The sequence below is a fragment of the Scleropages formosus genome, chromosome 2 (genome assembly GCF_900964775.1).
Source record: "Scleropages formosus chromosome 2, fSclFor1.1, whole genome shotgun sequence".
NCBI lineage: Eukaryota > Metazoa > Chordata > Actinopteri > Osteoglossiformes > Osteoglossidae > Scleropages > Scleropages formosus.
Genome location: NC_041807.1, coordinates 15,263,185 through 15,289,792, shown reverse-complemented (window position 1 = coordinate 15,289,792; position 26,608 = coordinate 15,263,185). Strand labels below are relative to the sequence as shown.

Genomic DNA, 26,608 nt, shown 5'->3' with positions numbered 1-26,608 from the left:
AACGCTGGTCCAGTCAGCATTTGACGGTGAATTTCCTGCTCCGCTCGGCTCTCCTCCCACCCCATGATGATGCACACCTGGCAGTGCAGGACCTGTTCTTACCAAGGTTAGAACTAAGGTCTACTCTTCCCTTATTATACTAGGCAACTCTCACTCACTAGTCCCAAGAAGGGTTGCAGCGATCCGGAGCCTAACCTGGCAACACAGGACGCAGAGCCGAAGATGGGAGGGACACCCTGGGTGGGACGCCATTCCGTCGCAAGGCACCCCACGCAGGACTCGAACCCCAGACTCGCCACACGGTGGGCACAGGCCAAGCCCTCCCATATTAGGCATCATTAAGGGTAATTCTGGGGTGAACTTGGAATGGCGCTGGATCAAATTGGCATTTACTCCCATGAAAAACAATGGAAAACATCATTTCATTCTGATTTTTCAGATATTCAGTCGGTTTTCAGGAATGAATCAGAACCAGAAACATTTTTTTCATGTTATGGCCTTATTATTCAGTACAAAGGTATTTTTGCTCAGTTAAAAGGTCGTTTTACTTCCACAACAGGTATTTTATTCACTGCCTACTCCGTCTTTCATTCTGAAAAGCATGTAGATGCTACACTTTTTACATAACAAAATCCATCCAACCTCCGCACAGACAGTCTCAATCACAACATTAATCACGGGAAACAACTCACAACTAAATCAGCAGATTCAACACTCACTTTCACAAATTAACTGTATATGCATGTAATTATTATTACTCATATAAACAGCTTCTATAAACACAAATGCCCATACACTTTCGTAAATAAAGCCTAGAGTTAGCGATGAAATAAAGATAACCTAGCGTGAAACATTACACAGTGCCTCTTATCTGTCCTGTGAAAGACAGTGCTCTTGTTATCATAAACATCCAGGGGAAAAATTATACAAAAGTCTCTTAAGAAATGCTGTGAAGACATAAGGATAAATTCGGGGGGGGGAGAAAAAAAAATAAAGAAATAAAAATTTATATATACACAGTATATATATATATATATATATTTTACATATATATAAAAAAAAGACAAGTTAAAAAGCATTAAGTGCACTAAACATGGAAAGAAGCTGAATATTATTGCAAAGTCTGAATTATCTGGCTCCATTTATACAATTTTTAAAAATAAAGCACAAGCTAACAGGTGGTGAAAATTTGTTGGATTTGTACGGCAAAAGTATAAGTATTTCTCAATGGTCAAGAGTCTCATTCTCAGCATGAGGAAAAAATGACAAAGAACAAAGTGCAGGTAGAAAGAGAAGGAAGAGAGCACTAAAAAAATAAAAAATTTAAGTGAATCCTATATACTACATTTCTCGTGTGCCTTATGAGCACAGTCCAAAAGTGACAAGAGTGTACAAGAAAATTATTCACCATCCTTCACACTTTATAGTATCAGTTTTAAAGATTCGGATAATAAGGGGAAGAAAAATCACAGTTAATAAAAAATACGTCAGCATTATCACAGCCGTGCCTTTAAAAAATACACACACACACACATTATCAGAACCGCTCGTCCCTTACAGGGTCACGGGGAACCGGAGCCTACCCGGCAACACAGGGCGTAAGGCCGGAGGGGGGAGGGGACACACCCAGGACGGGACGCCAGTCCGTCGCAAGGTACCCCAAGCGGGACTTGAACCCCAGACCCACTGGACAGCAGGACTGCGGTCCAACCCACTGCGCCACCGCACCCCCTGCCTTTAAAAAATAAATAAATAAAAAAATAAATAAATAAAAAAAATAAATAAATCACCTTTTGGTATTTTCCTCAATTCCTGTGACATATTTCTCCATCCGGGAACCTGTTATTCTTCCCGAAAGCAAGAACGGTAATCCGACCCCTTGCAACAGGATTCTGCCTAACAGGGTGAATTCATGGAACAAATTAACCCTGTTGGGCGAGGGATGGGTGCATTTAGCTAAAGTCATAATGCGGTTTCTTCACGCCGTTACAAACCTGAATTCCTCATGTACCTGGAGGCTGGCCTGCTTTCTCCGTGGGGCGGCCGATGTGTCTGATGCCACGATAACATCCCCATGCAACACCTCACGCTTATGAATATTCATGGCGGCAGAGCAGCAAAGAGGAACTCTAACAATGGGAAACAGCTTCGCCCTCAGATCCTGTTCCGTCTCACTTGATCAAAGCAGAAAAGCAAGAACTGGAGCATCAGAGGCAGGACCAGGCCAGACCAACACGGCACCGGCAACACGGGCAGCGTGGCGGTTAAAGAGCACGAGCACAGGGCCACAGACTTAAGTCCCAAGATGGATCCTTGCTGCTGGTCCCCAGAGAACAGAATTAGTTCAAGCAAAAGCTCAACTCTCAGATGATTCCAGATGTGTTAGTACACCGGATAAGGCGTGGAGGGTGCTCCTGACAAGAGCAAAAAGCAGAGCAAATGGAAAGGCAGCGATGGGGACGGTGACCTCCTCCCTGAGCCTGGTTCTTTTCCCCGTCCGCAGAGGAAGGAGAGCTGGGAGCTGGGGACGGGGCCAATCGGTGCCTCCGCCAGCACCTCGCCTGCCGGCTACATTAATCTTGGCTGCCAAGAGCTCGCAGGCCCCAAGATAACCTACGCGGCCGTGCTGCCGGTCCTCGTGGCGGGTGGCTCGGAGCAGCTTGGAAACACAGATTCAGCACTGGATGGGTTTATTACTCCGAAGAATCCGTTCAATATGCCGTCTAACCACCAGGGTGCAATAGATGCTCGGGGGGCACATCTCCACCATGGAAAGCTCCACTGAAAAATCTACAATCGATGAAGGTAAAGGGTCAGTGGGGAGAAATAAAATGCAAATAGAGAATTAAAATGAGCCTGAGCAGCAGTACAGCGTGCGAATTTGCAAACCGCTTCCGTCGTCTATTACGCATATTGATTATTCACCCCCTACGTGGGTGGGGTTCAAGCATCACGGCTGCCATAGCGACTGCTCCCATCTCCGGCACAACATTGCCAATGAGCATCAGCGTGCCCTCCCGTGAATCTGCACTGCAGTGACCTCTCGCTTCACACAAAGACCGATTCCAGTCCGAGGCCGGAACTCTCCAGAACGAAGTAGAAGAACCCCAGACGCAAAGTGAAGTAAACCGGATGATACCAGAAGATCAGTCTGAGTGATCCTGTGGTCTGGACCTTGCTCCCTTGTTTGAACAGCATCTATGTGATGAAAATCAGTGCAAGCACACCTATGACCCCCAAGGCAAAAAAAAAAACACACGCGCGCGTGCGCACACACACACACACACACACACACACCAGTGGCCTTGTCAACACTCGTGCAGCTCCACCGGCGTCACATGAGGTCCAGAGCTTTGTAATCCACCTCACTCTGTCCACATGTATTCCACTGTCACCATGCTTTTGTATTCAGACCGATTGTACTGCAGCACTAAAAAGCATCACTGTCATCACTGTCCTCATTACCATACTATTTACCTGTAATTGAACACAGCTGGAAATACAGGCATCGCTCAGTTTACAGTTAATCCCTTCCTGAAAAAAAGTGCAGATATCAAAATTTGACACTTGAACCCAATTTACCATGATTTTAAATTGCAAAAATCAACTGTGTGTTCCCAGCCCATCCAAAAAAACACCTCAACATATTTTCCCAGATATCACTAAAACACTGTAAAACACATACAGCCATGATTTCAGAACAATACAAAACAGACTTACTGCTCATGGGTAATTCCCAAATTTCTTTTAAATTGATCAGTTCTTGGAAAGCGTGAGCAATAAACCACAGAGGGATCCACTGAGCATGGCGTGTTTATTGTGAACAACTTTCTAAAACTACCAGCTTTTTTTTTTTGGACACGCGTCGGCTAAATAACATACAAATTTTTTTTTGTTCTGCAAATGCAAATATCAGATATCAAAATCCAAGAGCCGTTATACTGAAATTTCAAATACAATTTGTAAATCAACGATGCCTATATATAATTTGACAGCCTCATGCCAAACAGGAAGCTGGTGGCATAGTGGTTAGTACTACTGCCTTTAGACCCAAAGGTTACAGGTTCAAGCCTCACCTCTGGCTGTAGTAGCCTTGAGCAAGGTACTTACCCTAAATTGCTCCAGTAAAATTACCCTGGTGATGTAAAGGGGTAAATAATTGCAACCACAACACTAAGTCATTCTGGAGAAAAGCATCAGCTAAATGAATAGAGATCTGCAGATTTCATCTGCTTCCTCAACAGAAGCTGTTGAGCACAGGGGTATCTCAAAGCCAAAAGGAATCACAAGGTGAAAGAATGTCTAAAAAGGATAACAGTCCTGTTCGAGCTGAGCTCCAAGAAGATCCAGTTCCACACATCCGACGCCCCCGCTCTTCGTACGGAACCAAAAATCAGAAACACGGATGAAGTCATTTCTCCATTTTTTGGCCTTCTCAGCAAAAACAGTGTGGTGAAACGCTTATTTCTAAATATAATGGCAGAACGCGCGCGCACACACACACACACACACACACACACACACACACACACACACACACGTTGCCTGAAACCGCTTGTCCCATACGGGGTCGCGGGGAGCCGGAGCCTAACCCGGCAACACAGGATGCAAGGCTGGAGGGGGAGGGGACGCCGGTCCATCGCAAGGCACCCCAAGCAGGACTCGAACCCCAAACCCACCGGAGAGCAGGACCCGGTCCAACCCACTGTGCCACTACACCCCCTCACAGTAGGACGCATGCAGCGCAAAGAAAAGCACGAGGTATCAGAAACGGAACGGTACAAAGTGCGCGAAGCAGCCCATGTCCAAACAAGCTTGCTGTGAAAAGGAACCAACCCTTCTGAAAAGCGGGGCGACTTGTTTGTCACGTACCGAAGCTGTAAGAGGACTCCAGGATTTTCAGTCAACTCATGTAATTCGGAGGTGGTTGGGCGAGACGAACCCCGGATCTGCGGGTTACATGCATCGCCAGGTTCGTGAAGCGACACAAGGTCCACCCTGGAGTCGTGCGAGGACAGATGTGGACGAACTGCCCGAACACCGACCCTCTCCAGGGCCCCTCTCCCCATCCTGCCCGTCAGCAGAGGTACCCAGGTGCGCTTCAGCCAACACGTGAGCTTGATAAGAGCCATCAGACTGTGTGTGCGCCGACTGCCACGGGATTTGCCGTCTCACTAATATGAAAGGTCAGGCCATTGGAGGAGGGGGGGGGGGCAGGGTAAACACGGGTTGCAACTGCGAGTTCAACGAAAACATGGTGAGGCTCATTTCTACGGCGGGGGGGGAAGAAAAAAAGAAAAAAATTACACGGCTCATACAGATCCACAATAAAGTGGGTTCTTTGAGCACCCAAACCAGGCAGCGACTGACACAAAAGAGCAGGATCACGACGGGCTGCGGCAATAAGGCTGAAAGTGACGGGCATGCGGACGGGACAGTAAAAGGCCGGCCTCGTCTTTCCGAGCGACGCGAATTAGGCTAAGCAGCCTTTGCACGAACGCACACCCCTCGCACGGCTTCCGCGCCTTCATAAAAACCTTTTTTCAGTTAAAATCTTCAGGGTGCGGGGGGGGAAAAAAGGCAGTAAAAGGACGCAGGGACATATGGGCTGCATCCGACAACCGTGCCACAATTAGCTCCCCCCGCCCCGGTGGCCATCTCGCTCCCCTGGGGGGGAGGAGGGGGGTCACTATTGACTGCTCCAGCTCCTTCCGCTTGGGATTATTCCTTAATGATCGCAACAGGGCAATGGATGAAGATGCAATTACCAGCCGCAAGGCCTTGGGAAACATGCCTCGGGTCCCCGGGGGGCCGTACCCCCCGTCCCCCATCGCGGCACGGCACAGCAACAGCACTCCGCCCCCACGACCTCCCGCTTCCTGCCGAGACACGCCGAACACGAGCCGGGGGCAGGGAAGGGGGCCCCCCCGACACCTCCCGGCGTGCAACGGGCTCCTACCCTGTAACTCCGCTTCACCGCGAGTGGGCGATCCTCCAACAGCCCCCAGCGGTTCGCGGCGCGCTCGGCCCAGCCTCAACCGGACACCTCCGGGTGTAACGAAGGGCTCAGGAAAAATAACCGTGAGCCGAGTGACCTTTTAAAAAAAAAAAAAAAAAAAAAAAACAAAAGCCACCATTCAATATCTGTGGGAATTTAGCAAAGGGGAAAGCAAAGCCCCTGGCAGTAAGGAAAATGTTTTATTTACACCTTTAAGAGGCATCTGTCTCAATGTTTCGCGGTGAGAAACGACAGAATCGGTTGGCTCCTCTACGCCTCTCAACAGGAAAGAGGAGACGATCGTTCCGTTTGCTTATTTACTGAAATTCCACACAGAACATGGAAATGCTGGGAGTTTCTGTCATTTAAATTGAGAATATTACACCATGTCACTCCCAGGCTGCACTTGGGGGGGGGGGGAGAAAAAAAAAAAAAAAAGACATAATGCCGTGCACGGTCTTGTGAGGATGAGGAGGAGCAGGTCTTGTTTTATTTTTACAGCGGGAGACATGTGGAAGCGTTCCACACTGGAGTCATATGAACTGTTACTCATTTGGTGACTGTGTCCCCGCAGGGCCCCGTCCCCACCCCGTGTTCCCGGTGCACGGAACCTGCTCCCGGTCCGAGGCCACGCATCTTTCTCAGCCGCTCGGCGCTACCCAGCGGACCGCGGCCGGGGCACGCGCAGGGACAGCAGGGTACGGGGCACCAGCGTCTTGTTCCACAATCCACCTCTGCGTTTAATACCACGACCTTTTGGTTACAAACGAAACGGTCCTGTAAGCAGAGACATTTGGGGGGGGGAGGACAATAATATTAGCAATAGCATTCAGGGGAATTTTGCTTGAATACAGGGGTACATGTTTGGATCAATCAAGATCTAAGGGATATGACCCCCCCCCCCGCCCATTCTGTGTTCGGTACCGGGTCTGTGGCCTACTGTTGCAGTAACTTTCTGAAAAGCACAAAAACTGGGATTTGGACATCTGGAGCGCCCCGTTGGGACAGAGGAGTGGCAGCCAAGACGGGGGTAGGGTGCTGATCCAGTCCTGGAAAGGGTACAGAACCTCATATCTACTGGCTGCACTTACATTACAAATGAGAGCCAGTGACGGTCGCCCCTTCGATCATTAATAAACCAAGCCGTCTTAACGGCTTATCCTCACTGAGCTCATGCAATTTATCATTACTGATTGCCCAGTACCTTCATTTACCTTATTAATCATGTATTAATTACTATTCAGTGCCCACTCAGTTCTAACCTTTTCCTCACCCCACTCCAGTGACGTCATGTCCTGTCACATGTGGATGTGATCCCTCGACAATTTTACTCAATTGGGTCCTAATAACAAAAAAAAAAAAAAACGTTGCTACTCTCCTCAATCCCCAACTCTTAAAAGTCAATTAAAAAAACATGGGAAATTGGAAATGCCAAACTATCGACCAAGAACCCGTTTAAAACCGGTGTCGGTTCCTCGTGCGATGTCATCGCAATCCTAATTCGGCTCCTGCTGGGTTAGTCTTTCTTTCACGCAAAATTAAACTGATGTTCTCAGCTCTATCCCGAGCAAAACCACCAAATTAATTATGCGTTTGATAGTGTATCAATTTTCCTGAGAATGAAGGTTATACGCGGAAATATTCTCTACTAGGCTTTTGTAAATAAACAGTAAAACTAAAGCAAAATCTGCCTTTAGGTTATTTCTCACACATACCGAGACTCATGTATTCCTTCGCAGGAAAACAGACATTTCAATCCTTTTTCAAAAGGGCCTGGAATCCTGTCCACTCAACTGTTCCCCAGCTGGATACTTTTCGGGGGCCACGGTCTCAGATGATCAATAATGAAAAATCATTTTTCCTGCAATTTCTGAAAACAAGCAGGAAAAGCTGCTGAAATCTAGAGAGGAAAATGTGGAACAATATTTTATTACAGACCTTCACAAATTACCCCATACTGTTTGGTGTCAGTGAAGTGGTTGTGTTAAATCCCCAATTTCATGAGTATTATCCCTGAGAAGGTGAAATTAGTTCCTGCTCAATATTTAATTAATGTCGCATAGGAACCGTTGCAGCGCAAAGGGGTTCAAAGACACAATACTTTCCCAATAATTAAAAATCATGAATGATGAAGCTGGTTTCCCGCCGCATTTTGTCACATGGCGTCAGCTTCCCAAAATTAAACGTGCGAAGACGAACGTCTCCCCCGTGCGCGGTAATCTTGTGACGACAAGCCGAAAATATCAACAGCCAGACGCAAACGTGAACGTGGGAATATTTCTTGCATTCCCTGGGTACTTTATGCACGAGAATGAACCGCCACAAAAGGAGATGCGGAGGCTGCACAAAGCAAGTCCATCACAACGGGAGCTTTTATTTCGAGTTTGCCTAAGAACAGGATAATGATCCACAATCCCCTTAACGAAGGCACAATGCCATTTACGCACGATGTTCTCACGAAAGGGTTCCCCTTTGGAATAAATCTTTACAAACATAACTAGAGTCAAAATGAACAAAAAAAAAAAAAATGAAGGGAATTGAAAATTAGCACACTGTCTACATCCCAGTGCGGTTTTTTTTGACGTTTGTTATAGTGAGCATTATTTTCATTACGTTCATGCATTTTGCTGATGATTTTCTCCAAAGCGACTTGCAATTATTTACCCATTTATAGAGGTAAATTTTACAGGAGTAATTTTAGGGTAAGTACCTTGCTCAAGGGTACTACAGCTAGAGGTGGGATTCAAACCCGCAACCTTTGGGTCCGAAGGCAGCAGCGCTAACCACTACGCTACCAGCTGTCCCATATTATGAGCTCGTTCTTACCCCTATGTGTCCTTGTCTGGAGAAGTCTGTCTAGAAGGTCTCTGGGTCCCATCTCCTTGTATCAACACATTCTGACTTGGGGCTCCAAACCCCCCCCCCCACCCCCCACCCCCCACGCACCAGCTTCATGCAGCAGTTTGCATCCACTTTCTTGCAGTAAACCCTGTAAAATCAAGGTCCTTCTGCACTCACACATCCACACCCTCTCCGCGCCCTACTGCCACATTTCCTGTTAGTACTGATCTCCTTATTCACACGCACAGCAAACGCTTTCAAAGAGAGCAACTCAACATTTACACACATGAACTCCGCTCCAACAGCAACTCCTTCGGTACCTGGCTGTGAACCTCGCTGCAGCTGTCTGCTCCCCCGCTCTCCGACCTGTCTACCACTAGCCGGGACTCAAACGGACCTTGGACCTTATCGCTTTTGATTTGTGATGGGGGGGGCGAATAGCAGACGCATCTCGTTTGCAGACACACTATAACGAAAGTTTCCTGCCAGGTTGTGCGAATCCCATCGAACCCAGAGCTCCGCGCACCTCCCCTCACAAAGACGAGCTCCCGGTGGGGAACTGAGCCTGCGAGCAACTGCAGACGGGACTCTTCTACTGTTACAGTTCAGCACCGGTGTATCTGCACCACATTCAGGTGCAGCACAATGCATAAGAGCCTTTGGGAGACAATGAATGAGTCTCCCAGGGAGATGTTTCGCAAACGTAGCACAAACACAACATGACAAAAGCGACAGAAAGGAGGACACTGGAGAGCAGAATGCCAGAGGACTCCTCAGACAAAGCTGACTGCACTGCATGTGGGTGGCTTACAACAATTTTTTAACTATTGCTACACATTTTTTTTTTAATTTAAATCTGACTCCTTTCTCCAAGGCAACTGAGAACATTAGACTATCAACTTCACACTGATTTACTCATGTAGACTACAGGGCATTTCTACTGTAGCAGTTGAGGATAAGTACCTTGATTAAGGGTACTACAGCAGGAGGGGGGATTTGAACCCAGGACCTTCAGATTGTGAAACAGCAGTTATTACCACAAGATTAACCACCGCGTTCTGAATTTGCTCAGTTTCGCATCCGTAACAGAGCAAATTCCAAACACATTTAATTGTTCAGCTGTCACTTTTCGCCAGAACACTTTACCATGGTATACATAGCTGGGTGGTACTTAGTAGAGCAATGCCGCATAGGTGAAGGGATTCGAACCTTTCGCCTGTAAGCCCAAAAGCAGCAGCTCTAACCGCTATGCCACCTGCTGCCTCCAGGAAAGGTGGGCAAAGACAAAACATTTTCAAATGAAACCAGAGTCCACGTGCTTCCGAAATGTGGCCCTTCATCCATTCATCCACTCACTCACTAGCTCACTCTTGCTTTGCCTGAAGAGGCTGAAACCCAGTTCGGCACAACAGCACAATAAGCCCCATAAATCACAGCCAAGTTGACTGTGATTTTCCTGGAAAAGCATCTGATCACAGAGCTCATTTGTCCCAACAGCTGATGCTGCACAAGCCACAGGGCTCATCCAGCAGAGCACAGCAGAACACACACACACACACACACTCCACGCACGCTTCCGTGGGGCTCTTCGGCACAGTGCGCTCGGTTCAATGGAGGGGAATCGCAAATCGCCGCGGAAAAGTGAGGGAAAAAGACAGGAAGGAACGGATTTGCTGCGTGAAAGATCCTCTTTTTACCCAGCTGTCGCATCACCATCAGACTCCCGAGCTCAAAGTGTCATTCACCGCACTGCAACCCTGCAGGACCCCCCGCACACACAAAACAAACACAGAACAAGGGAGGGCAAACAGAGCGACCACCCACCACACACTAAGCCGACAATAAAAACTGCTACGAGGAGTGTGTGTGTGATCGCACTCACACTCCGCTCAGCTGAGACTCGTCTCGTGTCTGACTTCACGCGGCAATATTGATAAACACGTTTACGAACGGAGACACCCGCAGTGACATTCATTCTTCCGCCAATACTGACAATTAACCAGTTTATCCTCATGAGTCATGGGCTCTGAGCCCCATGTGTCAGTCCGCCCTGAACCCCAGCGCCCCTCATTCCACCGCTACGGGGCGCATCTCCATCCTTCACCTTCAGTTCATCCGTGGTGGTGCGCGCTGCGCACACTTTTCCACTTTCGCGGTGACCGGGGGTGACACTCACCCACGCCGTATTTCTCGTGCTCCGACGGTATCCACATGTTTACGGCTTGCGCGTGGAGGGAAGGACGCGAAAGCAGCGGCTGCTGTCAGAGAGCGCGCGGGAGGCAGCGCATCCTCAGCGCAGGCACCTTCTCCTCCGCTCGGGAGTCATTGTTCTGACAGCGAGCCGCTGCGCTGCGCTGCGCCGCCCGTTATAGCATTGCCGCGGACGGACGGCGGAGCCGCGCTGCATCATGGGACTTGTAGTCCTTTCGCTGACAGCCGCTCAAAGACTACGACCACGACGACCTTCGGGCTTCATGAGCCAGGTTGTCAATGGACAGACCTCCAGTCATATAATATTTAATGTAATTAGTCAACCTGATAAGACAATGATTTTATGACGTTTAAACAGCATGGTGGTTCTTAGTGTGGACAGCTGGTAGTGTAGTGTAGTGGTTCGAGCCACTGCCTTTAGTTGCAGGTTTGATCTCTACCTCTGGCTGTAGTAGTAGCCTTGAGCAAGGTACTTACCCTAAATTGCTCCAGTAAAATTACCCAGCTGTATAAATTTTAAATGGGTAGATGATTGTAAGTGTGTAATAATCGTGACCTTAACATTGTAAGTTGCTTTGGAGAAAAGCTTCAGCTAAATGAATAAATGCACTGATCCAGTTCTGGGTAAGAATCTCCAACAATGGTACCACAGTCGGAGTTGGGATTCAAACCAAAATCGGTCAGGTTACAAGTTAGCACCCTAAACATTACATGAGCTTCTGCTCCCCTAAGATTGTGACTTTTGTATAAATGTGTGTGTGACAATGTGTCACCTCTCTGGAAGTGATGTAGCCAGGTCACGTTCATATGTTACCATGTATGCATATGACAGCAGAGCACACACAGAATTCACATAGGAGAGATGCTTTCGTGAGTATGTGTATTGCAGTATTACACAGTATGCCTTTTATCAAAGAGCTGAACAATGCAGTTTGACAGATGCACCTTCCATTAATCCCCTTGCTTTTGCTTTGAAGAAATTAAATTCAGAGGAAGGCATAGGAATCTATGAAAGGGTTTTGGTATAAAAAGGGGGTGGGGGAGTTCATGGCTCAGGGGTCTCTTGAGTAAATTAGACAGCTAAATAAACACAGTTTGCCACTGAAACCTTCTGATGTGTCGAGGTGCACAAATGTCACTTGATGAATGTGCAGGTGGAACTGAGTGTCGTTTACCAGGTTGGCACGTTTGCACAAAAACATGTCTTTTGCATGTTTCTGTCATGTGTGATGCATGTTTTTGGGAGAACAGGCAGAGGCGTGGGAAGGCGGTGGGCACGGACCTCTTTCAGTCCTGTCATTTGTGTGTCCGCTGGCAGGTTTGATTCATGTAACTGGACTATGGTCTTCATTTCCTTAGATCGGTCTCTCTGTGTTTGTATTTCTACCTCAGAAAAAAATATACATAAAGTCGGTGTAATACGGAACAGTTGCAGGGTTTTGGTTCACCTCGTTTCCACGGCATGTAACTATGTATGATTTATTGTCATTGTGTCGCTGAGCAGAGGGGGGTGCAGTGGCGCAGGGGGTTTGACCCGGTCCTGCTCTCCAGTGGGTCTGGGGTTCGAGTGCTGCTTGGGGTGCCTTTCGACGGACTGGCATCCCGTCCTGGGTGTGTCCCCTCCCCTTCCAACCTACCGCCCTGTGTTGCTGGGTTAGGCTCCGGCTCCCTGCGACCCTGCATGGGACAAGCGGTTTCAGATGGTGTGTGTGTGTGTGTGTGTGTATGTGACTGAGCAGATGAATCAGCAGTGGTATAAATTGTTAAGCGGGTGGACAAAGCACACTAGAGACCCTGTGGTCTGCGCCCTCCGACTGGCCGACGGGTCTCCGGTTTGTGTGGTTGCCCCGTACATGGCATTCAGTTTCCCACTAACGGTGTTAGTGTGTGCATGTGGCATGACTAAGCGCTCGCTGAGGAAATGATACGAGAACCGAAACCAAAACCTCCCACCTACCCCAGGTTTCAACCCCACCTGCATGTCCTACTCAGACACACTGCAGGAAGAGCGTAAAGAATGAATGAGGGTGTAGGACAACACAGCACTGAGGAAATGTGCTTCGCAAGTGTGTGTAGCTGGTGTTTCTTCAGCCAGTGGGCTACACCTCACATGCTGGGGGAGAGGGGTGCTGTTTCTCAGCTGCCATCTGTGTGTATTTGGAACTTTGTCTGGTAGAAGGACAAATTACCAGAGTCTGTGACACACAAAAGACACCCTGACAGACACTGCTGTGGCAAACGCCCCAAACCCGCTGTACAAAGACGTCTACAGTCATGTGGAACTCTTCTGTAAATTTCTATGGTGAGAATGTGAAATTCGGCATGTGTGTGCGCGTATGTCTGGGCTTTTGTGTGCCGGGGTCTCCTGCGCCTTTTCTCTGATGGGTGCCGGAGCGCTCAGTGGCCTCTCGCCAATGAATGAATCATGAGGCCAGCAGTGGGTGATGATATATCTGCGAATGCCACCATTAAAGATTCACCATGCTGTCTGGCGGGGGTGAGTGGAAGCCTCTTTCTCCCTGATTCTGGATACCGGGAGGGGCCCTGCAGGTCATCAGAGTGATGGTGACCCTTTGCTCTTCCAGCCATCAGGCTCCCCGTTCCACCTCCATAAACGTGTTCTTGTCGGACAGCACTTGGCCATGTTGCCGCCATGTGGGGTCGTTCACTCAGGAGCTCAGGCAGCAGGTTCCTTGCTCCGCGTGTGTCTTCGGGATCTTGGGGGCGGAGTCACCCGGATAACGGAACATGTGCGAAAGTGAGGCTGAGTCAGAGCGGTCCACGAGGCAATGTTCCTGCATGTAAACACGACACAGCCCCGAACAACCTTCCATTTGGGGGACCAGCAGCTGCGAGCACTTCATTGTGAAGTGATAAGATCTGCATAAAAGCCTCTAGCGGAAACGCTCTGCACGGGCCATAAGGTAGCGCCGGCTCAGCTTGCTGCCATATGGCTGAGGCGGTGGCGGTGCGTGAGCCGAAACGGCTCACTTCGGCACGATCTCCGAGCCGCAGGAAGCAGACAGCAGCCAGCGGGCATCCCACCCAGACCGGTGTGTTTCTGCTGCCTCAAAGTGTGGAGCGTGTATACCCATGTGCTGCTTTGTTTTGGGAAATGAATTTCGTGTGAAGTTCAGACTTGGTTCTCTGTTGAATAAACCGCTTGTGTATTCGTGTGGTCCTGATCAAATGTGCACGCTTAACCGGCTTGTCATCCAAGTACGGGCGCGTGTGTCTGTGTCACAATTAACAGTTACAATCCAGCTGCAAGAGTGACCAGCGTCCCGCATTTCCGGCTGGACCCGATCAGAGCGTCGCAGGCTGTGCTGCCAGTGTTTACGCAGCTTGTTCGCCGTAACCGATGATCATTGTCCCCCAAACTCCACTCAAGTGGAAGTAATGGGATTTTGATGGGACTGTTGCAGCGAAGAACAAACAATGTCGGCTCTCTTTAGAGGCGCCCTACAAACGGCGCTCCTTCCAAACGTATCGCCCTTCGTATGAAATCTATTCCACACACACACACACACACACACACACACACACACACACACACACACACACACACACACACACACACTTTCAGAACCGCTTGTCCCAGACGGGGTCACGGGGAACCGGAGCCTACCCGGTAACACAGGGCGTAAGGCCAGAGGGGGAGGGGACGCACCCAGGACGGGGCGCCAGTCCATCGCAAGGCACCCCAAGCGGGACTCGAACCCCAGACCCACCAGAGAGCAGGACTGTGGTCCAACCCACTGCGCCACCGCACCCCCCTCCAAATCTATTCCATTTGCCCTAAACTACAAAAGGCCCCTCTGCTGCTGAGCAATGTTGAAAAAAACGCAGCTGGTTTTCATCTGTCAAAGTCCCCAGCTTTGCTTTTGATCTCGTAGTCCCAAACATCACAGGAAATGGCATCTTCTGACGACTTATGGTGGGTTGTGGGGCAGGGCCGGGGGTTAGGACTGAAGCTGAAGCTGGTGGTGAGGGTCTGGGGTGGTGTCGGGGGTTGTCGGTTGAGCATTTTAGCGTGACGTTACCCTGCAGCTAAGCGACGATCCGGCCTCCTGACCTTGAGGGCGAGTGTCCCGGCGGAGGAAAACCCAGCGTGCAGTGCCTCTTCCCAGGTCCTGAAAGACAGATCCAGGTGTGCAGCAGGTCAGGAAGATGACTGGTGTCTCCATGCGGATGAAATTGCAGTAAGCCTACGAGGTGCAGCGTGCGGAGGAACGGCGCCAACGATTTGGCGCGTTAATCGTGAATAAGAGATCGGCTCTCGATTTACTTTCCGCGAGCAAAATCTGCTAAATGAGAGCCTTGCTTGTGCATCTGAGTGTTTCAATGTGCTTTTAAAGAGCTCTGCTTTTTTTTAAAACCTGTTTTTCCAATATACAGAACAGTTTACTATGAATACGCAATCACTCTCAGCAAGGAAGGGCCAATTACCGCTCGAGTTTGCAGCAGCGCTGATACCTCTTCTGAGGCGCTCAGCGTGGCGCGGGACTTTTCACGAGGTAATTGTGCTGCTTTCATGTTTCTCTTGTTCATCGATAAAGCGGGGACCTCTGTAAATCTCAAGATACTGCGCCGAGCTCCGAGCTCCGAGCAGAGCAGAGACGCGCAATAAACACGCTTTGATTGCGCACTTTTCAATAATGAACGACGGCACGTTTGGAAGCGGCGACAGGAAGCCAGAAGTACCTTTACTCTGTGCGCTCACTTGAACGCATTATTCTTAGGGAATATTTTTAACCCGTTACCTTAAACAGCAAGGAGACGCAAGGCTTGTGGCCCAAAATGTGCCTTCGGTGGGTAAGTGGCGGGCGGAACGCTCGTTCTGAGAAAATGACACGTTGAGAGCAAGTGCCCGTCGCAGGGCATTTGCCTGCGCATGACGGCCGTGGCGAAACCCCTCATTTCGGTTATTTTGAGGCTTTAGGTGGAGCGGTAAGTGGTAAGGTGCAGCGCTGCCTCTGTGGCCACGCCCCTCGCAACCAACAGTGCCCCAGCAAAACAGGGTGAAGCACTTTGTTTTTTATAACCGGGGTGACAACCTCGCTCCGCCCTTATGCCTTGCAAACCGCAGAGCCGCCGCGAACCCGCTCTTACCTGGCGTGCCTCTCGCTGCGCGCTGATCGGCGGAGCGGAAGAACCCCGCTGTGCTGCAGCGTTTTTGGGAGCAGAAAAAAAGAGACAGCTGAAGCGGCGGATTCGGCATCGCCGTGACACGGCCTACGGCTCGCAAAGTCACCATAAAGTCACCAGACACTTGCATTTCATTTAGAAGGACTGTGCATCCCATCCGTTACCTGTCATTTGGGATGATTTAGCTCATTTACGATTCAGGCCAGGGGGTCGTGGTGGCGCGGCAGGTTTGGCATGTGCCCGCTATGTGAGGGGTCTGGGGTTTGAGCCCTGCCTGAGGTCCCTTGTGGCAGAGCGGCATCCTGTCCAGGACGTGTCCCCTCCCTCTTCGGCCCTGCGCCCGGTGTTGCTCGGGAGAAACGGTTGTAGCAATTTCCAAAAAAACAAAGAGATTCGGGCCACATCGATTAGGCTGAGCAGAGAGGTATCACACCTTTATTAGTTATTGTACCCTATTGTATTGTCCTGCATTTCTCTGAAACATGTGAGAACCTGACTTGGATTTCAGCTCCGCTGGTGTTGATCCGGTGACAGAGCATTTTTCTGAAACAGATCAAAGAAAAGCAGGAGCGTTCCGCCACTGCGGTTCATTCCATCATCCTGGTTGATGTGACCCAAAGGGAACAGAACAAAGGGAAGAGGAAAGGCCTGCTGAATACATACAAACACACCTGACACCTGGGCCTGATGCCAGCATGGTTCCTGCACAAACATTCCAGCACCTGTCACCTGTCACGTGTCACCTGTCACACGTCACCTGTCAGCTGTCAGCGAAGTCAAAACACGTTCAAGCACGTACACATGGAAACAAAACAAAGCTGTGTGTGTATTAGCATACGTGTGAAATCGCCACATGGGAGCGCATACGTAAATATATGTATATGAGAGTTGCAGAACTGTGAGTAGAAGGAAAATTCGTGCGGTACATACATAGGACATAACATTTGACGGCTCAGCTGGACTTGTCCCTGCAGGGCTACTGTGATGCGGTCGAAGCCCGTAGTGGAACCCCGAACCCTCAGCCTGAGCGACACGGACAGACGGGTGACGCTGCAGCCTACAGACTCTGAAATCAGGGTGACCAAATGGTGCCTGTCAGGGCCACACTGAGCTCTGTTCAGTGTGCCGCTTGGGATCCAAAACCGCTTCGCATATGACCTCTAATTTAAGATGTATTATTCTGGAGTTCGCAGCTGTCGCCCGATGTAGCTTAGTAACTTAGTCCGTGTTGCACCGACAGACTCGCACCGTCCGCCGCCGGCCGGGGATAGATCTCAAGTGTTGATGGGCGCCGTAACAGCACCACTGCATGGCGTTTTAACGCTGTAGGGAAGCAGTCGGCGAAAGAGCACAGAAGGAGACACTGGTCATCCACGGATTTGTATTGCCGAGTATAGCGGTGTGACCGTGACAGGTCATGGGTATATTACCCTCATGGTGCAATCAGCTGTCCACACCGTGTTAGTCCATCTCTTGTATTGCTTCGCGGATGAGTTTACAGAGCTCTTGTGCCATTGGATCCAATTTGGGGAGAGATGACAGATTTTACTGCCGAGAACAAAAGATGCTGAACCGAGTGGAAAAACCAATGGAATATTGTCACTTTGCTGCTTGTGAGCTTGTAGTGCAGTCTATCTATCTATCTATCTATCTATCTATCTATCTATCTATCTATCTTTTTTCTTTCTCTTGTCATGGTTGTCCAAGACAAATTTCCCAGAAATGGGACAATAAAGCATATTCCATATATCTATCTATCTATCTATCTATCTATCTATCTCAAAAGATAGGTTGAGGGGATTGAATTAAATTGTCATGCTGAGAGTCAATGGCATTAAAGTCCCCTTTCACCCAGCAGAAGTACAGACAGTCTGGAAAAAGCGAAAGCAGCAAGTCAGTTTCCTCCTTTAAGTCAGTATCTCAGCAAAAATATATATATTTTATTGTTGCGTCAGGTACCTTCAGTAAAAACAACCATCATGTTATTGACTGCTCAGAAACTTGGGGACAGTGCATGAGGTAACTGAGCTAACAAAGCACATCAGATGGATTTCATGCAGTCTGAAAAATGCAACACCTCCTAATTCTAATAATAATTTTGGAGAAGGGGAAAAAAAAAAAAAAAACAGGCAGCTGCGGTTTCTGTGATCAGCAAAGCAGCATTATAAGAAATTCCTGTGCATCTTTCAACACAACGTGGATTATTCACCTATTTTATATATGTATATTACTCACGATGCCTTCGTGCAAAGGGACTTTCGTGCCTCCTGTGCATTTTCTCGTCTCACATTTAAAGGAGCCGGAGATGAACCAGAGCACTTTGCTCAAGGGCACAGTGACAGCGTGTGGACCGGCAGCAGGAGGACAGGAAGGTCCCGGACCGGCCTGTCGAAGGCACACTGTGCCTTTCCCTCTGTGCTAAGAGCGTACGGGGCGCGCGCACGTCGAGATCCAGGCCCAGCTGAGCCTTTTCCTGCCAGCTTCATTTAAATACTGCTCAGGGCTGCCTGCGTCGCTGTCTCCCTCTTTCTTCCTCTTTGTCTTTCTTGCCCTTGTTCTACATGTCTCCTGTCTCCCCTCATCCCCCCCCTCAGATCTTTATATGATTACAGGATCTGCAGTTTGACACGTTCATCTGCTCCCGGTGCTTGGAGCCGCACTGCGCAGCAACGATGAACCTTGTCTCTTCAGGATGGCCATTGAAACAAACCAGCGTTGAAAAGTGGAGAAGACACAAAGAGGGCCGTCGCAGGGGTGCTGTCGGCGCAGCTCGCTCTGCTTCCTGGAGAGCAGCATGTAGCAGGAGAAGATTCAGGAGCGATCTTGGCCTGATTTAGTCACTGTGTCGAGGAGGAGCGTGTGTGTGTGTGTGTGTGTGTGTGTGTGTGTGTGTGTGTGTGCGTGTGTGATGCTGGAGCACTGGTGCCACATTGTGCCACCTGTGTATAGACTGTGTGTCATCATGCAGCAGGTTAAATGGCACTTATTGAGATGGAGTCTCTAAATAACTCCATGCCGCTGTCCGACACGCGAAGAGGTGCTCAAGGGCTTATCCAGCAAAACCCTTTCAATTTACCCTGCTGCTGAACACACTCTTTCTTTAAATGCCTCTTTATTTGCCCTTAACCATCTTGCCCCAGCATTGACCATGCGGTACAAAACAGTCCTTCCTCCCTTCCCTGTTCTTCATTTGAAACCCTTGCAAAGGCCCCTTTTGGATCCGATCCCACGATGCCTTCACTTTTCACACTTTACCAGTTCACCCAGGTACGAAGATTCGTGTCCAAACTTGACCGAACGCGTTCGTCCCTGAGCGCGAGTGTGTCCCGGCGAGGGACCCGGGGGTAGGCGTCCCCGGTCTTCTCGTCAACGTTCTCGCGCATGACCGCTACGGAAGGGGGTCGCTCCCATCACCGAACCACGTGCACGCCGCGCCGCGCCGCCCTCCCTGCTCCAGCTGCCGCATTTCTGAGCTCCGTGGCCCAGTTCATGCGCTGCCACCACACACTGTTCTCACCAGTGTGGTTTCCGTTGTCCTTCTTCTGCTGCTGTCCCAGATTAGTGCAGCGATGCTTTGCGAGACACAATTAACGCCATGAGATTCACACTCCGCCGCTGTGAAAAGAACAGAAAAAAAATTGTGTCAACAAGCCATTAAACATTGATTAAATACATATTAGAAATAAAAAGGACTTGGACTTCATAACGCTGTAACATTATTATGCAGCATTATAGTGGATTTTCAATTTCATTACAGTCTATTTCAAATTTAACTTTTGTATTTTGTAATGAAAACTGGGTGAGTTAAATATGAGAACTTTGTTTCCCAAATATCAACAACCGTGCTTACAGATTTTGAGAATATTGCCGCTGATTTACCGACACCCAGGTGCCTGCAGGCTTATTCAGATTTAATATAGCGTTGGCTCTTCCGAAACAATTTTATCAACAATTTCAGAGGCAAGTAAAAGTGAAAAATGAGGGATCTGCACTAAGGGTCTGAAAATCATCCAGGCAATAACTGTTAAGAATCAGTCTTTAAGGCAAAGAGGTTGCTAAGCAACTTCTAGAGGACAACTCACCTTATGCCAGAGACAGTAATATGAAAAAAATAAACTCTTTAAACAAACATCCACTTTTATATGGATCCGATGACAGAATGCGGGCTTTCACTTTTTATTTTTATGCGCCTGTGTTTGACAGCGATTCCGGTATGTATTTTGTAACTAAACGGAGATGTCTGGCCATTAGCAGAAAATACGGGAAACAACGCATCTTGGGGATTTCAAGGGGATTTTTTCCCGCATATTTTCAGTGCACGTCTTAGAGACAAAGGAAAATAAAGCCTAGTTTGTACAGTTTAAACGGGCTCTTCTTCACGATGTCACACCGATTCTAACACGTGACTGAAACATGTTTTCGCTTTGCTGCGCTGCAGGTGACATAATGGGGGTTCCAAAAACTTCTGATGTTCCCGCAAGTTCCGGAAGCTGCCGCAAAACCTTGACGGCTCCTGCAGGATTAAGCGCGCAATCAGAAGAACCGGATCATCGAACGAAGCTTGACCAAAAGGCTCAACGAGAAAGATGCGCCGCCAAGAACAACGTTCTGCATCAACTCATGTTGTTTGCGTTAAGGCCGCTGGCCTAAGTATCGCATGAAAGGACCTTTAGGTGGAAGGGTTCGTTTGCAAAAACATCAGCGAAAGAACGTGCATGATGGGTATGTTACGAGAACTGTATTCAGCTCCCCAAAACCACACGCTCACTGTAATTTAAACCCCTAGTCCATAACTCCAGCTGAGCAACGCATGGAATGCCAGCCCAGATCCCACAGCGTTATTGGGAATCTTCACTGACATTAGTATCTGATGCCATGTTCCCAATAACCGCCGTGTGTTTTTCCTTCGATTGCTTCATAAATTGTACCATCAGCAGGGCAGCAATTGCTGCTGCTGCTGCAGACAACATTCTCGGGATGCCTCGTGATGACTAACTAGAGGATCATGAATTGGGACCACAGCTAAGATCCTGAGGAAAGTGTGAAAGCAAGGGGTAGGAATGTTAAATGACATTCCTGTTTTTAGGGGAATTTTTCCAGTCCTAATGTTGTTCTTAACTGTTCTTAGATGTTCTAAACTGGTCCTGTATTACAGGGATAGGTGCAAAACCATTCTCTCCATTACTCCACGAGGGACTTTATTGTTTAGACACGATCATACCATAGAGAACTGACGGGAGCTCGTGCATACATCGGTCACAGCGGCTTCCACTCTGTGGAGTCACAGTGTCTCTCTACTTTTTTCTGCCTGAGCTGGACTAACAGTCCTGTCAGCATCTATGATGTGATCAGAGCCCAAGAATACACTGAAAAGCCTTGTTTTTGTAACCACATGTGATCACATACTAGCACTTTCAGAAATATTTTTGGTAGGATCTGTCAGCGCTGTGTTACACAACAGCAGCAGAACTTGGAAACTCTTTTCCCATCCAGCTGCCCATTTATTAGACCCTGTAGCTGCCTTGCTTTTCGCATCATCCGTCAAAGTGGAGTGAAGTCTGGCCCTTCTGTCTGAAAGATGAGGCTTTCGCAGCCAAAGGACACTAAATAAAAGTGCTCAAATCAATGTCTGTGCTCTCCGACAGAGGCGACCGCTCATACGCGTAATAACACGGGCCCAAGGCCTGCTCCTCCTTGGAACACTCTGGAAAGAGCCATCCTCATGTGGACAGTAAATGGACAGTAGATCAGGTGTGAACGTTCCACAGGTCCGTGAGAACCGCGTGATGCGGTACAACTGTTACCTTGAATATGACCATCAATTTCCCATCTCGAATAATCCAGGAGTAAAAACACTGAGAGTCTAGATAAGAAGTAATACATTTGCTAATTATGTATCTCCTGTATATGCTGTAATTTTGCAATTTTATGCCTAATGAGCTCAATAGTACTGATTCTCACAAACTTCATTGATTCAGCCATGTGTCTAGATCAAGCTTTTGGTCCAAAAGAATGATTAAAGCAGATTTAGCTTAGCCCTGTAAGTCCTCGCAATTTTTAACATGAAATATTCATTTGAAGAAGGAGGCACGAAGCCCCTCTCGAATTTAACGTGCTGCATATGAGTTTAGCCAACCGTCGCTTGGTTCGGTCCTGTTTGCTGATAAGCTTCGCAGCAGCATCCAATCCCATGGCCTGTTTGATCAAAAGCGTCGATGGCGAAACATCTACACCAGGATTTATTCCCCCAAGTTCAATAGGATGAATAGCAACTAGCTGGCATCACAGCTTCTGGCTGTCATTTAAATGAACTCTAAATAGAAGCCTGAAGTTGTTTCATAAAGCCTGCGTGCCAACATGTTCCCTTTTCCTCCCTCCCGCAACAAATAAGGAATTTCTGAAGACGGGGGAGTTTGAGGAAATGGAACGCATTGTGCTGCTCTCACTTCAGAAACACCCCTGATTGAAAGTCTTGGAATAGGAGGCGGTGGAAATTTGGCAACGGGAGGACAAAGAGCAGCCAAGCAGCCCTCCTGCCAGACAGTGACACACTCGAGTTCTCGGCAGAGACAGCGGCCCACAGACGACGTCCGCTTTGGTAAAGGTGTTGCTTTTGTGGCCCTTCCGCAAACGGCAGTTTATTTCCTGCTGCTTCGTGTTCGCTGCTATTTTCATTCACAACCTTTGACGTGGCGCAGACAACGGTCACACTTACTGTCCCGTCTAATCCGACCCAGCGAGGGCCGTCTTAACCGCAGCAGCACGCAAGAAGTGACAGCAGCTCCCCATCTGTGAACAAGGTCCAGACGAAATGGAAAAAAAGTGCCTTCTAACACTCAGTGCTATAGGATGTGAATTGGGATTCAAACAAAACCACCATGGTGCTCAGCTGCTGCCCATTTTCATGCAGCAACTTATCATTTCATGCAATTATGTGGGTGGATATTTAGATGGAAAGGCTCCTCGCTTGGTATGTGTCCATAGCTGGTACCTGCTGCTGGCCGTGGAATGACGAAGGGCCACGTTATGTCAGTGCGGGATGAGTGGGTTGGATGGTGACTCAGAGCCAACAGGGACACTCAGTGTTCCCTCTTTAGGGCCTTGAGGCTTCATGTCCTACTTCCATTCAGCATCATCAGCTTCCCCTTCCCATACACTCCGTACCACGGTGGCGTGACTCCTCTGCAGTTACACGCAGATCACCTGCGGACCTCAGGCAAAGTTGTGGTCCGTTATCGGTTGGCGAGGTTTTTAAGCCAATCCACCGCTTTTCAGTCTAACCCTGTTAGCGCTTTATTCTGATTCCTATCTATCGCAGAGACCCCGGGGCCCTGAACGAATCATGACAATGGATGCAACATATTGACTCAATAATTAATGCCTCTCCGTCAGCGGTTGAATTCCAGTTGTATATGCACACAACTCACCCATGATCAGGAGCTTGGTGATCACTGTACTTTGAATGAGGGCGCCACCTAGTGCTGTGTGCGTCATCCTGCATCGTGCGTCACACAGGAGGCTCATCAATGACAGTCTCGCTTTCTCCAGCTGCTGCACGGAACTGTTGAGCATCAGCTCTGAGCTGCAGTCACTTCCTACGGACAGTATGTTTGCCTGTGTGAATATTTACTTTAAAGTTCATTCCCACGGTCTTGGCTCCAGGATTCATGGCGAGTTTCACGCGGGCCTGAGGAGAACGCAAGAACACTCAGCAAACCATAGCACGTTCTAAAATACCTCAAGGTGAACCTTGTAAGCCTGAATGCTTCTTGAACTGAAACCTCAGTATCAGGCAGTTTGCCCCTGATCTGCAATCATTAAAATTCTAAGCCTGTCCCAGATGAAATGCACTAGATTTGATTCATTAGTTCAGCTGGAAGGACATTACATATCACTCTGAGATAAGTCTGCAGCAGGTGTGTAAGCGCTGAGGTTCAGCAAGGCAATGCATTACATCTGAGGGCATGGACTGCCGTTTCCAAGCTTTATAAAGTATCTGCTCAAAAAGGCATAAAAGAAGGTCTTCAAACCTATGAATATTTATGACGTTTGAATTAAACTACAAGGGATCCTCCAACTGCTGCAAGCAAGAGAGAAAGACGATGTTCAAATTGCGTGCTGGCTGCCAGAGGCTCAGTCATGTCTAACCTTCCCGTTTCCTGGCCTTTGCAAACAGGAGGCCTTAACAAGAGAACCGTTCCCTTTTAATCTTTGATTTCGTATTCAGAAAATAACAAGCGAAAGTGCTGGTGTCTGTGCGGCTCTCTCCCAAAGCTCTAATGAGAGCCTACAAACGTAGCCAATTAAACTATATATTCCTTCTTCTTTACCCGTTCCTTGCAAGGCAGGAACACTGGCCGCCACCATTGCATCATGTGACTTTTACATTTCGCGTTTCTCCTTTTCATTCACTCGTTTCTCTGCATTGGCTTCCTATAGCTGCCCGGATCAAATTTAAGTGCACGGTTATGGCCTACAAAAGCATCAGCAGAATGGCTCCCAGCAATCTGCAAGACTTGATCATTTGCTACACGCCAACCAGACTGCTATGCTCTTCCACATCTGCCTGCTTGGTGGTCCCACGCATCAAAGGTATGGCACGGAGGTTTTCAGTTCTGGCTCCGTTGCGGTGGAACGCCCTCCCCCTCTTGCTCAGAACTGCTGAATCTCTGTCCACATTTAAAAAGGGTTTTAAAATTCATCTCTTCCAGACTCACTTTGCCCATCATCTCTTACTTTCATGTAAGGTATAAATGTTCATGCACTATAAAGATCATGCCCGGATCAGTCCTTTACACAACTACTCCTGCAATGTAACAAATGTTTCTATGCATCTCGAAACTACTAGGAAGGTGATTAGGAATTGTTGATGTTCTGGTAAACTAATTAATTGGTCACTAATTAATTATTCATTGTAGGGTTGTGGTGGTCCAGAGCCTATCCTGGAAGCATAAGAGATGAAGAACTCCATCGCAGGACAATCACACACATACCGCGTGTCATACTGTCATTTGCATGACTCATTCACTCCCACATACGTGCCCATTAAGAGCAATTTAGTGTCACCAATTCATGTGACTCGTATCACGCATATTTCTGGACTGTGGCAGGAATCTGGAGGAAGGTCACGAAAATATGGGGACAACGTGCAAACTCCACACAGATTTTGAGCGAACACTGAACTCTGTGCCCGAACCCATAGCCTTGATGCTGTGAGGCACCACTGTGATGCCCTGATTCCTTTGGTGTTTCTGTTCCAAAGACTTAAACTGTTAAACATTTTTATCCATTAATTTTTCAATAAAAAGGGCATTAATTGACATCCGTAGAGCATATGAATATTTGGAAGAAATTGTGTGCCAAATACCCTCATAAAGTTATAATAGTTCCCTTTTTTTCTCAAATTGTCTGGAGAGTTGGAAGAAATTGTGTGCCAAACACCCTCATAAAGTTATGATAATTCCCCTTTTCTCTCAGATTGTCTGGAGATAGGGTAATACTTTAAATAATATCAATAATTTTGCGCAGTTTAAAAAAGACTTAGAGCATCAAAGGTACCCCCTACGTAATTGCGCACGTCTTAAAAGGAGGAAAAGTTGCCATGGCAACACGTAAACTTGTTCGCCGACCAATTCGATTGGTCAGACGTGCATCGCACTCCCTCCTAGCGGGTTCTCTTAGTGGCGGTGCCTTTACATCAAATTGCATCAACTGCGTTTCCCGACACGCCATTCTGAGGAAAAACCCTAACTCTACACTCGGAAACGGTGCTTAGCTAGGCTTTAAAATAGCTGATATGATGATTTAGACTGCAACAAGTATGTCTCTCGATCCAAATAAAAAAAGAGTCCCGTAGCCTACGTTACAGGATAGGTGGGGTGTTTGGGCCCCGCCAATTCTGCACGTGGAGCAGCGCCGCCCAGGTTTACAGTAACGCCGCACCGCCAACAAATCAAATGCCAAATTCAAATGGTGTTCATCATTTTTCACTTTTCACATAATAAACCGTTGTTTTATGTTATATAATAAAACCTTTCATTCTGCGACGATGCCTCGCCGCGAAATCGCCCAGTGGCACTTCACATAATGTCATCATTACTGAGATCTTTTTTTTTTTTTTTTCTTTTTTACCAAGAAGTGTTTACATTCCGCTTTTTGACTCGCTTCCTACGTGAGGGAACTTGTATTTTTGCGGCGTCGCATAAGCGAGGTCAACGGCCAATAAAAAGACGGAACTACGTTATTGGTTTGACAGTCTCTGACGCAGGGCGGTTCCACGTGAGAAAGAACGTATTGGTCGTACGTCACACCGCTGCGGTCCGCAGCCAATAAACACATGGGTTCCCTCTAATGGGATTGGCGCTGCGAGCGACGACACTGGGCGATTCCTCGCGAAGAACCGCCCACTTT

General features: G+C 48.2%; 1 protein-coding gene across 2 annotated transcripts in view; it reads right to left on the bottom strand.

Annotated features, from left to right (window-relative positions):
* Window positions 1-11,187, bottom strand: part of dock4b (dedicator of cytokinesis 4b) — an 89,508-nt gene extending 78,321 nt beyond the window's left edge. For both annotated transcript variants that reach the window (XM_029246670.1, XM_029246672.1), the window contains exon 1: window positions 11,016-11,187. In XM_029246670.1, the coding sequence (XP_029102503.1) occupies window positions 11,016-11,052 (37 nt within the window). In that variant the 5' untranslated portion in view covers window positions 11,053-11,187. The remainder of the gene's footprint in view (window positions 1-11,015) is intronic.
* Between the last annotated feature and the right edge of the window lie 15,421 nt (window positions 11,188-26,608).